Source organism: Dioszegia hungarica (genome assembly GCF_025882075.1).
Source record: "Dioszegia hungarica strain PDD-24b-2 chromosome Unknown MKK02contig_8, whole genome shotgun sequence".
NCBI lineage: Eukaryota > Fungi > Basidiomycota > Tremellomycetes > Tremellales > Bulleribasidiaceae > Dioszegia > Dioszegia hungarica.
The window spans coordinates 4037448-4052162 of NW_026515770.1; the positions used below are offsets into that span (position 1 = coordinate 4037448).

Sequence of the window (14715 nt, forward strand, 5' to 3'; positions counted from 1 at the left end):
GTTTCAGCTCGGACCAGATCTTGCATGCGCAGGCACAGCGAATCGCACCTCACCCCTACCATTCATATATACCTCATTACTATGCCCACCTTACCCATCCTCTGCTTCAACGACGTCTACCGCGTCTCACAGAAATATGTAGCTCAGCCAGGCGCGCCAGAGAGGCGAAAGCTCCATCCCGATCAGGCCAAAGAGGACGGCGATGGCGAGGCAAAGATAAACGTGGCTCAGTTCGGCCAGCTCTTGTTCTCGCATCGGGATGAGTGGGCGGATCGGAAGGGCGACGGCAGCGATGATGCGAAAGAGGAGAAGGAGGGTCTGGTGCTATTCGCTGGGGATGTCTTCAACCCGAGCGTGGAGAGCTCGGTGACGAGAGGAAGTCATATGGTGCCGGTCATGAACGCCCTCAAGATCGATTGTGCCTGTATAGGCAACCACGACTTTGACTTTGGTAAGTCGGACCGAGAGCCGAATTTGGAGTTGCCGAAGCTGACATATAGGCTTTCCGCATTTGACAAAGCTGCTTGAGAGCACCAACTTCCCCTGGCTTCTCTCCAACATTGTCGATCAACATACCGGAACCACGCCGGAGCCATTACGCAGGTTCTGGGTGACGGAACGGTGCGGAGTCAAGATAGGTGTGATAGGCCTGGTCGAACAGCAAGTCTACACCATCTGCCGATTGGATCAATGCTGACTATACAGAGACTGGATAGCGACGATTCCATCATGGCCCGAGCACTTCTCGTATCGGGACATGGCCGATACGGCTCGAGCGCTATCGAAGGAGCTCAGAGATCCGAAGGGAGAGCACAAAGTTGACTTTATCATCGCTTTGACACATTGTCGGGTGCCTAACGTGGGTCTTTCCTTGTACTCAGGCTGCAAAACCCAGCTGATGAGCAGGATATCAAGCTGTGTAACGAGCTCGGAGCTGTGTCTGGCGAGGATAAATCGAGCGAGCACGGTGTAGACCTCGTCATTGGCGGACATGATCATGTGAGCTTATCGAAGTCGAGATTTCTACGTGACGCCAGCTCACGAATTGTCAGATGTACTACATCGGCAACGGCGCCTCTAAGAGCTGGACCGGCTTCTCAGGGGACCACACCGCCAAAGGCACCGAGGACGACAAGGTCTGCCACCTCATCAAGTCCGGTACCGACTTCCGTGACCTTACCTCTGCCGTCCTCACCCTTTCTCCTCCCTCATCCTCCTCGGCCGTCCGTAAACAGACCATCTCCGAATTGACCGGCGAGCACCTCTACGTCATGCCATCCTCGCCCGCCTCGCCCGAAATCACCGAACTCATTTCCAAGCTGCTTTCGTCCGTCTCGGACACCCTGTCGAAACCGGTGTGTTTTGCGCTGACGCCGTTCGATGCGCGGTCGGAGCTGGTGCGCACGAAAGAGACGGGTCTGGGGAATTGGGTGGCGGATGTGCTCTTGCATGCGTATGCGGAGAGTGGGATCGAGGGAGGGAGCGGGTTTGTCGAGAGGGCGAAGGACGATAATAGTGGAGAGGGCGGAGATGGTGATGAGGGTGGGGAGGAGGAAGGGAAGACGGGCGTGAAGGCGGATATACGAGTCAAGAATGCGCAGGGGAAGGATCACGGGGCGGATGTTGTTCTGCTCTGTGGAGGGACCCTGAGAGGGGACAGTCAGTATGGTCCAGGCAAGATCACCCTTGGCGATATCCTCGGTAAGCTCAACGATGCTCGCTGATCGCGTGGCCAAGAGCTGACGGTTACCAGAGATCTTACCTTTCGAAGACCCGGTCGTTTGTATCGAGGTAAGCTGTCTTGAGCTGGAAGAATAGGTTCTGCGGCTCTGGAAGACAGCTGACTTGCAGATTGACGGAAAGGGTTTATGGGAAGTCCTCGAAACATCGCTTTCGAAATGGCCAGCACAAGAAGGGTGAGCTTTGTCGCCTTAACGAGTTCGTGTGCGTAAACCAAGCTGACACGCCTTAGCCGCTTCCCCATCGTAGCCGGTCTCGCTGTCCAATGGGACCACCTCCTCCCTCCCAACCAACGCATCAAGTCGATCCACCTCATCAAGAACCCAATAGGCGACGAGGACGCGGACGAGATTGAGCATCCGGGGGATATGGTCAACTTTGTGGAGCAGGAAGATGGGACGACGGTCGAGGTGAATCAGAGGAAGGTGGAGTTGGGGGAGGAGGTGAAGCGCGATGGGAGCAGGGTGTATCGCGTGGTAAGCTCAAACCCTTGTACACGCAAGTGCGTCGAAGCTGACCGGGGTAGATCACACGAGAGTATATGGCTCAGGGGTACGACGGGTTTGAGGGGCTCAAGAACCGCAAATTCATTGTGGACGACGAGAATGGGCAGATCATGAGCAGTATTATCCGGTCTTTCCTCCTCGGTAAGTCGGCTTCTCTGCTCTATCCACCATCAGTGGTCATAAGCTGACACTGCAGGTTCTGCCTATATCTTCCGTCATAAACAGCTCATGGACGCGCACGAGAGCCATCTCTCGTCCCGTACGGACGGCGTCCTCTCCCGCGCACGCAAAGAACACAGCTCGCCCAATACCTCGCTTGCTTCCTCGCCAGCCAGCACGCGGGGCGGGTGGGGCGGACGGGAGACCCAAAGCCAGGGCCAGGGCCAAGGCCAGGGGAAGCGCACCATGTCGATGTCGATGACGACGCCCCGAGGACCGGAATCACCCGTCCGGGGCGGGATGTCGGACAGTCTATCGTCTCTGCCATCGCATGGAAATGGGGGCGGAGAGAGGGGATGGGGTCAAGTCAGGCGACACGTCGTCAAGCACGATTGGAGGAGTATCAGGGATGCGCTGTTTGTGGGGAGGAATGAGCATATGAGCGATGTGGATGATTTCGTGAGTCCTCCCCTAGACCCGTATCAGTGATTACCTTAGTACCCGAGGGATTGAGAGTGCTGATACGGCAGAATGGAGATAAAGAACGATCTCGCGGATCGGCCATTATACCGAAACCGCTAATCACCAAGACGGGGGCGGTGTTTATCAAGAAGACGAGCGAGGATGAGTTGAAGCGATTAGGCGGGGAGCTGGCTATTGTGTGTCCGTTGGTCGATGGACGGATGAGGGATCTGAGTGAGGATAAGTAGGTGGTTGTAAGATTATTCGCGTGCTTCGTTGCAGGAGATTCAAATACTGATGATGTCTCTGTAACGCTGACTCAGATCCTAATCTGATCTCACATCACGCCAGATCAACACTCATATCATATCCGTTGCATAACTCACACACGCCCGGAAATTAGCCAAGTATAGACAAAGCGCTCTTCAAGTATCTGTCCGATCGACTCCCCTCCTCAAGACTGCTCATCGCTCGACTCGCTGACGTTGGCGTCGTCAACATGCTGCCAGTCATCTTCAGACCCTGATTCGGGATCGATGTGCTCCCAGTCCGGGTCCTCGAGGGCCAAGGCTTCGGCTGCCACTTCCTTGGCGCTCGTCACTTCCGCACCAACAATCTGCACCTCCGTCACCTCGACTTGCAAATCCTCCACGTTTCGGGCGTCAACTGGTGCCTCAGTCACATCCTCGACATGGTGCCTCGCCCCGGAAGCCTTGGCGCTCGCTGACGATGCTCTCGCAGCTGTCGGCCGGAGGATGACAGCATGGTGGTCGGTGTCACTGACCCAGCGCTTGCCAGTCCCATCGAAGCCCGACAATGCAGCTCCACGAGCGACCAGCGTTCCGTCATTGGGGCTGTGCACAAGCCCCTCGATGCCCTGTAGCCTGATGTAGCCGAGATCCTCGCCTGAATCAGATAAGACGCGGTACTCCTTCATCTGGTGCTCTTGATCCGGGATGCAGGAGTTTGCAGAGAGAACGTACCACAGCGACGTTGCGCTCCGCCTGGGAGTGTCCTCGGCATCGGATTCCTCGCCCAGGCGTAGATCGCACACGTGCTGAAGCGCTGGGATCGTTGGGTACAGTGTCGGATTCGTCCGATTCAACTCAATGTAAGTCTTGGTCAGCGATGAAGTCGGGAAAGTTACCCTGTGGCGGAACACCCGCAGGTATCGTGCTGTCTTGGAATCCGCACCGGTCTTGGCCATGGGCTCAGTGTTTCGGTCGCTCGGGGTCGTGGCGACTAGAGGTTCGGACTTTGAGTTGATGGTCTCCAGCAGGCCGACGACGTACTGATGCCCTTGAGTGAACGGTGTCGCGTTGATCGCGCTCCACTTCCTCAGCTCCGTTTGCTGACTGCAGTCGCGGTCTTGCAGGTCAACTCCCCACTTCAGCTGCAGACTCGCATTGCCCCCAGGACTGACCACTCGGCGCCATCTGCTCGCCATCCAGCGTCTTGGTCGTCTCCCCGTCCTGATAGGTGATGATGGCAGACGTATCGGGTTCTTTGATCTTGCAGACAAGGTAGAGAGTCCTCGGATGTCTCCGAGGAAGGGCTGGTACTTTCCGGTCGGTCGACTCTTGTGGTCATGGTTTGAGCAACGGCAAAGATGTTCCATCGTGGTATGTAGAGGTAGCGAAGAATGCTGGAGTTGGAAAGGAATAAGGTACACTTACAAAGAGAGGGGACCGGCGGCCGGGAGGAAGAGGGGCTCTGCACCAGACATATGCCCAGCTCGAGTCCATTTTCGGGACCAGCAAGGGTTACACCTGCGTGATCCTTTCATACGTGTAACACGTTCATTCCCTTTGTACTCGAGTAGCACGACGTAGGCATCTGACCCGATCTGACCCGGAAGCACGCACACACTGTAGGTGGCAAAGCGGGTGGCAAATATCGGAGTTTCCGTTGCAGCTTCAAGCTTGCTGAGAGCTTAGCTGGCAACCTGTTGAACATGTCCGGACACAATGCATATTGCACAGAATCGAATATCATCAGCCACTGTTCGTTGTCCCCGCCCATAGACACCGGTACTGCTTGCCTCCCCCGTGCTCGTTGATGAGTCCTCTCACACATCTGCCCGCCTGAGTATAAACGCATGATGCTTGGTCCCGCTGGCGGAAGACCTGCCGTCGTCCTCGCTGATCTCCCACACCGGAGCTCCAAGTACGACCAGCGATCCGCCCTCGGTACGGTAGACCAAATCACCATGTACGTCGACATCCACGTTGTGGTGAAAAAGGGTGGAAGCCGGATCGATGGCTAGCGAAAGAGAGGAGATCGAGGTGAACCAGGGAGGACTGGCGCACAGGAGAGGGGTATGAGAGGGATACGAGGAGTGTGCCGAGCCGTATAGATGTCGATGGGAATAGCACCGAGTGTCGATAGGTCAAGCTGCAGGTGGACAGAGCAAGAGCTACATGAACATGTATGTGGCTAGTGCTATGTACGGTGCTTGACGATCTCCCTACCAGCTAAGCCATCCTTGGCTCTAGTCAGCCTCGCCTGTGTGCTGCGCACGGACATCCGCATTCCTCACTCTGTGTGGCTCCTTTGGTACTGAACCTGCGCTTTCCCCACAACGTGACCGAGCAGCGTTCCCGAGACCGGGAACCTGATTCTCTCACGCTTAGACAGCGGGACGTAGTAGTCACCGCTCATGCCCCGGCTGTACAACGCTCGGTTGTTCTCGACAGTCGTCTCCGGTCGGTCCACTTCCTCGGCGAGGTCTAGGTCGCACATGTGACAGATCTCAGAAGTCACTGTCCCGCCGACTGGCACTGTCTGACGAAAGACCATCAAGTGCCCTTTGGCCCTGGGTGAGGCGTCATTGGTGGGCCCCGTGCCGGCTGAGTTGATCTCGAGCAGACAGAGGTCGTTGTACCGCTCAGGAGGGACCGCCTCCATCCAACCCACCAGTGCGGCGATTTGTGAGCCGTCCCACGCGTTGATGTCGGCCTCATCAGTAACGTGCTCAGCTCTGCCCCAAATGAGCTTCGTCAATGAAGCCTGATCGGCCACGAAGGTTTGTAACGCCCCCTCCTCGTCTTTGTACTGGACAGCGAGGGATGACGATGTCACTCCTTCGGCCGAAGTGGCAGTGTCGCCGACTTTGACAGCACCGAGAAAGGGCTTGTAAGTGGTACTGCTCATGGTGATTGTGGGTAACAAGGAGCGAAGAGTATGAGGTAGGGCTGGGCTGAAGTGGTGAGCCGAGGAAAGAGGTAGTGGGGGTGGCAAAAGCAAGAGTAGACGGGCGCCGGGACCGGCCTTTATGATCCCCAAGACCAGCCACTCGCAGCGCCTGTGTCTCAGCCCGCCCATCCTTTCAGGCGTGTCCCCACGACGTATGCCCTTTGTGTTGGTCCGGTCCCACATGGCCAATAGAACATTCTCGCATGGACGGCATCCGCGGTTTGTGGCGATACGAGTGGCCAATGTCGACTGACCCGCCACTTTGGTTTGTGGCATCGGCATGTCTCGGAAGGTTTCAGCCTGTTTCACCTCACGTCAGTGAGTCAGTCCGACACGATGTGTGCGTCAGAAGAAGGCGACGGAGACACCGTTGATCGAGTCGGCGCGTTGCAGATCCTGCTGGTTTTGAGGCATCAGCTCCGCCAGCCGTAATCTGGGATGCGGCGGCTGACCTTGTTGCCCGCAGTACTCGGCGCCTGGCTGATATTAAACTCATCTGTTAGGGGACTGGCGATCCCAGACACCTCCCGCGAGATACCGAGTGAGACACAGCAGTATTTATTAGTACTGTCAGCAGGAGTAGGCTGACGGATACGGTACAGGAATAAGCCAGCGAGCCATACCCACCCCTGTTCAAGCCCTCGCCCGAAACAGTCCAAACCGATATAACTTTCTAGGCTGTTTCGGCACCATATCCAGTCAGCCCTCCAAGAACCCCGGCCCCATAACCCCCGTGCCCCTCTCCTCAACAGAAGCTGACGCCCAGTGACCCACTTCACCACCCAACACACCCTGCCCTACTCCACCCTCGACGACCTCGCCTATCAATGCGCCGGCCTGCAAGACCGCGCACCCCTTAGCCAGCTGCGGCCCTTGTTTCTCATCTGGGACAGGGCGAGGGGGAACTGTTTGACGTCAATTAGTGATCTAGGGAATCCGAAGATTAGTTGTACGGCGGGTAATTTCGCTGTATATGGGTTGGACCAGGGGGAGGTGCGAGGTCAACTTTGATAGTCAAGCACGTAATCAGTATCCGTCGAATGGGTATATCCTCGGAGCATCGCCTCTGCAGCAGTGACGACATGCCGTCCTAGGACCCCTTAGATCTCCTTCCATCCTCCGTCAAAGCCCCGCCCGCCTAGACTCGCACTGACCAGTCCAAGCCCAAAGACCGTGACGTGCGCAGTAGCAGCCATTCCAAACTACAGAGTCAGCTATGGGTCCGTCACGGATCGGTGGGAATGTCAACTCACCCCTCTGTATAGCTGCCTGAGTCCCGCCACGACCCCACCTTCATCCTTCTCACTCATAACCCTCCGTCTCCTGACGCCGGTCTCCTCCGTCACGATCCTCCACATGGCTTCTACCATACCCACATACTCCCGCTCTCGCGTCTTGACCACCGTGCGTATCCTCTCCTTGTCGCCTCCTCTGGACTGCACCTGCAGCCTCCTCCGGACCGTCTCGATCGGCAGGAGCACAATCAGCGAGGCGAGGTTGAGCGAGAGGTCGCACAGGCTATACGTGATGGGGGAGATATCGGGCGATATGGAGAATTGCCGCTCGAGCAGGATGGGGATGGAGAGGGTGAGGAGGGGCCGGAGAGTGTGCTCGATGAGCGCAGGGAAGAGGAGGTTGGGGTGGAGGTATATCCCCGAGAGGCCGCCTTCGTGCGACACGATCCGGTTGAAGAGGGTGATGGAGGACGGAGTGGATGAGTGAGTGGGCATAGCGATCAGCCGGGTGCGGAGGAGTTCCATCGGCGAGAGGAGCAGGTGGGTGAGGAGGTGGGACGCAACCTGCAGCCCGAGCGGGATAGTCGGGTGCGGAAGGGCCGTCAGGGGTATATCGGGGTTGGTCGGATTGGGCGAGAAGGAGAGGATGGTGGAGTGTATACTGGGTTGAAGGATATTGGAGAGGAGGGAGTGGATGGTAGTGATGATCTGGGCTTTCCAGAGGGAAGGTAACCCCTCGGAAGGGGTGTACCGGAGCCGCCGGATCATACCCCATACGCCATTCCCGCGGGAGATCTCAAAGTCGTCTTTGAGCAACCAGGTCGGTTCGGGGTCCGCAATGTATCCGGTAGCAGGGTCAACCTGGACGTCTGGAGCGACCTGCTCGGGAGGAGGGAGGTACGTCTCGCTAGACAGCCGGTCCGAAAAGTATGCTGCGGCAGCGTCTTCATCCTCCACTTCCAGCTCTTCCGCCTTGCTCCCTCGCCGACCGGACTCTTCTGTGGGTGTAGGGAGAGAAGGTGCAAACTTCCGGCGAGGACGGTATTCGATCTGAAGGAGCGTCTTTCCCACCTCGAACGGCATTCCGAGCGCGGTCGAGAAGTACTCGGCGGCGAAGAGCTGGAGAGGGCCATAGCCGTACATCCCGGCCAGACCGTCCTCCGAGTCTGAGACAGGCGAGGATGAGGAGAATGGTGTGGGGAGATGTACGGGAGCGGCGGGAGCGGAGGTGCATGAGGAGGGAGGGGGGACGGTGGGTGGGAGGAAGACCCATTCCTCGGCTGGAGGAGCTGTCTTGTGAGCGTTACTCCGGGATATCGGTTCTGTAGCTCACTATATAGTCCCCTGACTGATTGGGGGCGGCTAGAAGATGACATGGCAGATCGTAGGTCTGCTTAGGGGCAGTATGTACAAGCTTGAGATGGAGGTGTGGACGTGTGTTGTTGCCGAGCACGGGTGGCGACGCGCGTGTATCTTGAACTTTAAATGAGCCCCTCTTTCGACTGTCCTCCCTCTGTTCAGCCTCCTTCAGCATGCTGCAATTTGTGACCTCTGCCTCGTAGCACAGACATCGCTCTGCCCTGTCTGTTCTCAGCTTTTCACAGGGACTCTATACATGCATGGACGCTCTCAGTACGCATGGGAAGCGATGAAACAAGCCTTGTACTGGCGGGACTTTTTGGTTCCGGCCGGCTGATCTGGCCAGAAAATGAGATTTCGAACGTCCACCAAGCTCCATCATCTATCTCTTAGCTGCAACTCATACCATACAAGATGAAGAGCCGCCCCGTCTTCCTCCGCGCTCTCCGCGTCCGCTCACTCCCGCCATCCCGACAGCTCTCACTACCGCCCTTCGCCCGGCTACCCCAGCTCGCTCCTTCCCCTCAGATCCGCCACCTCTCCTCCTCCCCACTTCTCCGGAATGTCGACCCTAAGCAACAGCAACAGGCTGGCTCAGAAAAGGCCGGCCCATCAGAGGAAGGAGCCAAGGACAAGGCGGAAGGTAAGAAGCGCGGCCCGACGCCCGAGGAGGGCTCTGGACCGGTCCGATCGCCGTTCGCTGTCTTTGCCGAGGTGCTCAAGGAGGAGATCAGCAAGAATAAGGCATGGCAGCAGAATGTGAAGCAGTTGCAGGGAGATGTCGACAAGATGGCGGATAGTGCGGCGATGAAGCGCGCGAGGGATATGTATGAGCGTGCGAGGGTGAGTCTTGGTCTTGCGAGAGAGAGAGAGGCTGGGCTGATGAATAGATCGTCTCGATGATTCAGAAGAACCCGCGGATACAGGCTTCTCTGGCGGATATGAAACGACGCGGAATCTCCGTGTCCGAAGCGATCAATAGATCCCTGGAGGACTCGGGCGTCATCAATGCCATTCGATCCTCGTACGGCCTCGTATCGGATGTAGCGACCCGTGCGACCCAGCCGGTGCGGGATACAGCGGTGTACAAGGCGATTGCGGCGAGTGTCGAGGAGGCGTTTGAGGATGAGACGGGGATGGGATCGAGGTATGGCGGGTACGAGGAAAAGGAGGAGAGGAGACGGAAGCGGGAGATGAGGGCCAAGAAGGCAGGAAAGAACGTTACGCCCAGAGTCAAGGCCAACCCAGAGTATGTCCCTTCCTTCTGGGGCTACTGCTTCGGTGCTGACGATCAGGGCTGGTGAAGCTCTTGTTTTGACTGACTCAAAACCCTCCGCTCCATCCCGCCTGTCCTTCCTGACAAATTCCCCAACCTATCAGCGCCTGCTTGAAAACTATCAAGAATCCGACTCCCCTCTCATCTCCACCCTGCGCAGTATCACATCCACCGTCGGCTCGTGGTTTGACGAGAACGAGACGGCGCGGGTCATTCGAGCGATGAAGGAGCTGGATCCGGACTTTAGAATTGATCGGTGGACGGGCGAGCTGAGAGAGTATATCGTGCCAGAAGTGGTGGATGCGTATTTGAGCGCGGATCAGCAGGCGTTGAGGAAATGGTGTGGTGAAGCTGTAGGTCTATCCATCGGGGAGAACGCCCCCCCTGGTCTTCATGGTATATCGCTGACCCACAGACCTTCAATGTCCTCTGGGCCACCCTCTCCCAATATACAAAACAAGGCCTCGTCTCCCAGTCCCGTATCCTCGACATCAAGCACGTCGATATATCCACCGGCAAGATGCTCGAAAATAACATTGCCGTCTTTCTCGTAACGTTCGCGACGCAGGAGGTGGTGTGCTGGAAAAAGGCAAAGACGGGCGAGGTGGTGCTGGGCGATGAGAATGGGGTGGAGGCGTGCCGGTACGCGATGGTGCTCACGAGGGAGGAGGCGGGGCTGGAGGACGAGGTGACGGGCGGGTGGAAGGTCGTGGAGATGGCGAGAAGGGGAGGGAAGGGGGGTTTGTAGGGAGGTAATGCATCATGGCGAGGCCACATCTCAACTGGACATTGGACGAACGGGCTGCTGTTTGCGATCAGGTAGTAGACGAGTGATCTGGCACCCGGGGAGGAACAACTAATCGATACATGTGTACACAATATAAGGGCCAGCTAGACAACTCGGCTATACGGGAATCGGAGAAGGGGGAATCATCTAAACTACCAGGTAGACCGGACCATACGGGAAGGAGAAACTACTATGACACAGGAAGGTTGACCCATTCTCCTTCTAAACGAGAAGAGAAAATATGACTACAAGCCATCAGGAGGGGATGGCGAAGGGAAGGCACAGAGTTGATGGTGCGATGCGGGGGATTTCGCGAGACTGATGGGAGAGGGTATATGGTACGACGAGACCTAGGCGTTGAGACGCTTGGCGAGAGCCTTCTTTGCGGCCAGACGTTCCACTGCGGGCTGTCAGCATGAGCTCTCAGAGAGTGCTCGGAGAGCGGCAACAGAGTAAGACTACGGTGGATATGGAACTTACTGCCTGATTGCTTGGGTGCGAAGGTGTTGACCGGGTTGCTCTTGCGCTTTTCCTCCTTTGATACGGAAAGTTTAGCCTCGAGGTATAGTTCACGCTGATGGCATCAGCACTGAATACTTTTCGTACTGCTCCATCCCCCTCGGTGCCCCAAAGGCTGGGCAGCCGCACCCCCCCATCGCCTATCGCGTATATCATGTCTCTACCCCCTCCCGATCGCCGCCGATCCGAGCAAGATACCCAACTCACCGTATAAGCATACAATCCCTCCCTATACCTCGCAATCCCATCCTCCCTGTCCCCCTCCACTCCAGAGACCATCGGACTCGTCAGCCCCGTAGTAGTAGCCGGACTCGATACCTGCGCCGACACCGAATCGACCAGCGATTCTAGCGAGGACGACGAGGCGGAATTAGGATCCGATTCGAGGGCGGGAAGGGAGGAGGTGGTTTGCGTCGAGCCGCGCCGAGAGTCGTCTGCCTCGGTCAGGCCGTCGAGCGCATCGAGCGCGTTCAGATCGACGGGGGAGGAAGAGGGGAGGGTGGAGGCGGAGGATGTAGGGGGCTCGTTGGGGTCGATGTCGAGAGTGGAGAGGGAGTGCGCGAGGGCGTCAGAGGTAGATGGGGGGATCATGGCTGATGGTGTAGATGAGGATGCGGGCGCGTCTGCAGTGGGAGTGGGAAGGTCGTGTGCTGATGCTGATGCTGTCGATGACGATGGAGGAGAAGCTGATGGAGCGTCTGTGCTGGTTTCGTCAAGAGCAACGACAGGTTTTGGGATACTAGAGGTAGGAGGTGCACCTGGAGCGACGTAGGGCATCGTCGATGCTACTCTATATAAGACTAAAGGAAGTGGTGATGGCGAAGGCAAGGTAAGGGGAAAAGTCACTTCTTAGGTGAGAAGATAAAAGGGGAGCGAAATGACGCGGATCGAGCGCGAGGAGCCAAGCGCAAAGTGACGTAAACGATTCCGGACCGAAGCGCCACTCCGTCGGGACCGGGCGAAAAGTGGAGTTTATCGCCGAGCAGCGAGCAGCGGAGCGTGGGGTTGTGGGCAGTGCTTCGATGCTCTGTTCTAGGGAAGGAGCACTCTGCAGCAGACGATGTAGGACAGAGAAGGTCCACCGGTACCGAAAGCTGTAGCAGAAGGAAAGTCGATCGCGATCGGTGCATGAGAACCGGAATCGGATGTGCATTCGGAACCGGCCGTTCGCCGTTCGGCGAGAGTCATGAGACAGATTGTGTCTCGACTACACACAACGGCCTTTCCGCTTCCTCTCCGTCACCAGCTGCAGCTCATACAGCCAGCTGACCTTCACATGCATGTGCAGCGCGCGTGATCTCTCGTGGGCGTCGTACGACCCGTTCCAGCTGGCCAGCAGGCTGCACGTCGCTGAAGGGCACGGTCAGAAGAAAGGTTCGATCCTTCTTCTTAGTTGCATCCTCTGCTGCGGAGTCTCGCGCTGCTACACTCGTCGGGCGTAAGTGGTATGCCTGACTGCGTCCGTCAGTACTTGTAGCTCATGCTCCCGTCTCGCGATCCACCTTCATCGCAGCCCCCGGCTGTGGGCGGCTTTAGCTTGTTTCAGACGCGCGGGCCTAGTTTGAAACAGCTTACAAAAGCGATCTCTTCCTGCTGAACTTCGGTTGATCCTTTGATGCACAACACCGCTTGCCAAGAGAATTGCGGTCTGGTCAGACGAGCACCGCTGTGATCTGCAACGAGCATATGTTTAAAAGACGAAGACCGAAATGTATTTGTCCGTAAAAGACGAAGCCTTTCCGCCACTGTCTAAAAGACGAAGTCCGGCCTAAAGGATGCCTAAAGGACGAAGCCGGATAGTTTCGGCTTGTTATCATGCCGGCAGTGTGCCGGCCCCGCGACGCGTTGTATTTGTTTTGATCCTCTCCTCTCCGCTCCTTCACCTCTCCACTTTCCGCTTCTATACCCACGTAGCAACAACATCAGCCAGCCAAGCACTATTACTAGCCCTACCGCCGTCTCTCATCATGTCAGAGTAGGTAGTCTCGCGCATTAAGGACTATTGTGGCCCATTCTGACGCGTCGCAGTAATCAACCAACCTTCGCCCCCGCTACCTCATTTGCCCCTACCACTGTCCTCTACGCCAAGCAGACCTTCGGCTCTTTCGACACTGCCAAAATCGACATCACCCACCACTCTCTTGCCGTCCGTCAAGGCGGAGAAGGCGCCGACGGGATCGCGGATACTTTCGTGCGCGCTCAAGAAGGAGGACGGTTGTAAATATCGTGTCTACCTCAAGTCGCACGGGGCGTCGGGCGGGTGTATCGTTCAAACTCTCATCGACGAACACACTTGCTCTCCTCACGGCGTTCCCGCGCGACTTGGAGCGAGACAAAGGGGCTTCATTCTCGCCGAGGTGAGTCAATAACGCAACTATTGGCTTTGATATAGCTGACACATGCAGGCCACATGACTCAACAAAGGCACCCCTCTCGCCGAAGCCTCCGCCAAAGGTCTCATCGGTCCCCTCCGCGCTTCCACTATCGACGATCTGAGCCGCCAGGCCGTCTCGCGCGCGGTACAGGAGATTAGGGGGGACACCGCGGCCAACCACTGCGCCGACTTCCGTCGTCTCCCCGCCTATATGGACCTGCTAGCCCAGCGGGATCCGCAGGCTCATCTGGATCTCCAGACGGACAAGCCTCTGGATGGGTATCGGGAGCGTAGAGATGGAGCTGGGCAGGGTGGGGACGGCAGGGACTCAGAGGATGGGGACAGTGGCGATGACGATGAAGAGGACGTGGCGATATTGGGCCTCTTTGTCTCCCCATCGCCGGCGCGGACATTCTTCCACCACTCTCGGCCTCTCCTCACCCTGGACGGGACATACTCTCGCGCCCACAATACCTACAACCTCCTCCTCGCCTCCACGTCTGACTGCGAGGGTCATATCGTCATCCTCGCTTGGGCGCTCGTCAAGTCGGAGTCCACCGCCACCTGGAGCTGGTTCTGCCAGAACCTCCTCGTCGCCCTTCCCAGTCTCGCATTCGAGGGCGTCGTCATCGTGTCGGACCGGCAGAAAGGCCTGCTCAACGCCGTCGGTACCGTCCTCCCTGCCGCCCATCACGGTCATTGCGCTCAGCATCTGCGAGCCAATATCAAGGAGGCATACAAGGCCAAAGCGGTCGATTACTTCAACTCCATGCTGTACGCCAAGACCGAGGTGGAGTTCAAGCAACACCTCTCGGCGCTGGAGAGCGAGAACCCGGACGCGGCCTTCTATATCAACTCCATCCCCCACGACCAATGGGCAACCTACGCCTTCCCCCTCCCTCGCTACGGTACAACCACCTCCAATACCTCCGAGCAGTGTAACAACTGGCTCGGTCCCTTACGGAGTCGTCCCATCGTCGAGCTCCTGCAGGGCATCTGGGACCTTATGGCCCAGAACTGGGTCGAGCGCTCGCTGCTATCGACCCAGCACAACGGTACCAACTGCCCCTTCGCCTTTAATTGGCTCACATCTGCCAGCGACG

General features: G+C 57.3%; 5 protein-coding genes across 5 annotated transcripts; 2 read left to right on the plus strand and 3 right to left on the minus strand.

Annotated features, from left to right (window-relative positions):
- Positions 1–81: 81 nt before the first annotated feature.
- Positions 82–3115, plus strand: MKK02DRAFT_37196 (Metallo-dependent phosphatase-like protein; the record flags this gene model as incomplete). Its single annotated transcript, XM_053089586.1, has 12 exons — positions 82–451; positions 501–621; positions 706–859; positions 907–999; positions 1053–1515; positions 1588–1701; positions 1754–1791; positions 1852–1916; positions 1973–2216; positions 2267–2387; positions 2443–2864; positions 2936–3115. The coding sequence occupies 12 exons, from the start codon at positions 82–84 to the stop codon at positions 3113–3115; spliced, it is 2385 nt and encodes a 794-aa protein (XP_052946353.1).
- A 206-nt stretch (positions 3116–3321) lies between these two features.
- MKK02DRAFT_45282 (uncharacterized protein) lies at positions 3322–6020 on the minus strand (the record flags this gene model as incomplete). The annotated part of the gene is made up of 3 exons (XM_053093331.1): positions 3322–4235; positions 4291–4446; positions 5495–6020. 3 exons carry the CDS (start codon positions 6018–6020, stop codon positions 3322–3324), a joined length of 1596 nt encoding a protein of 531 aa, XP_052946354.1.
- Positions 6021–7162: 1142 nt separating this feature from the next.
- On the minus strand, positions 7163–8673 carry MKK02DRAFT_37197 (mitochondrial carrier domain-containing protein; the record flags this gene model as incomplete). Its single annotated transcript, XM_053089587.1, has 3 exons — positions 7163–7264; positions 7316–8586; positions 8631–8673. The coding sequence occupies 3 exons, from the start codon at positions 8671–8673 to the stop codon at positions 7163–7165; spliced, it is 1416 nt and encodes a 471-aa protein (XP_052946355.1).
- A 397-nt stretch (positions 8674–9070) lies between these two features.
- MKK02DRAFT_24954 (import inner membrane translocase subunit tim44 mitochondrial precursor) lies at positions 9071–10680 on the plus strand (the record flags this gene model as incomplete). The annotated part of the gene is made up of 5 exons (XM_053086958.1): positions 9071–9220; positions 9275–9499; positions 9547–9905; positions 9952–10285; positions 10348–10680. 5 exons carry the CDS (start codon positions 9071–9073, stop codon positions 10678–10680), a joined length of 1401 nt encoding a protein of 466 aa, XP_052946356.1.
- Positions 10681–11069: 389 nt separating this feature from the next.
- On the minus strand, positions 11070–12015 carry MKK02DRAFT_45285 (uncharacterized protein; the record flags this gene model as incomplete). The annotated part of the gene is made up of 3 exons (XM_053093332.1): positions 11070–11119; positions 11200–11293; positions 11446–12015. The coding sequence occupies 3 exons, from the start codon at positions 12013–12015 to the stop codon at positions 11070–11072; spliced, it is 714 nt and encodes a 237-aa protein (XP_052946357.1).
- Between the last annotated feature and the right edge of the window lie 2700 nt (positions 12016–14715).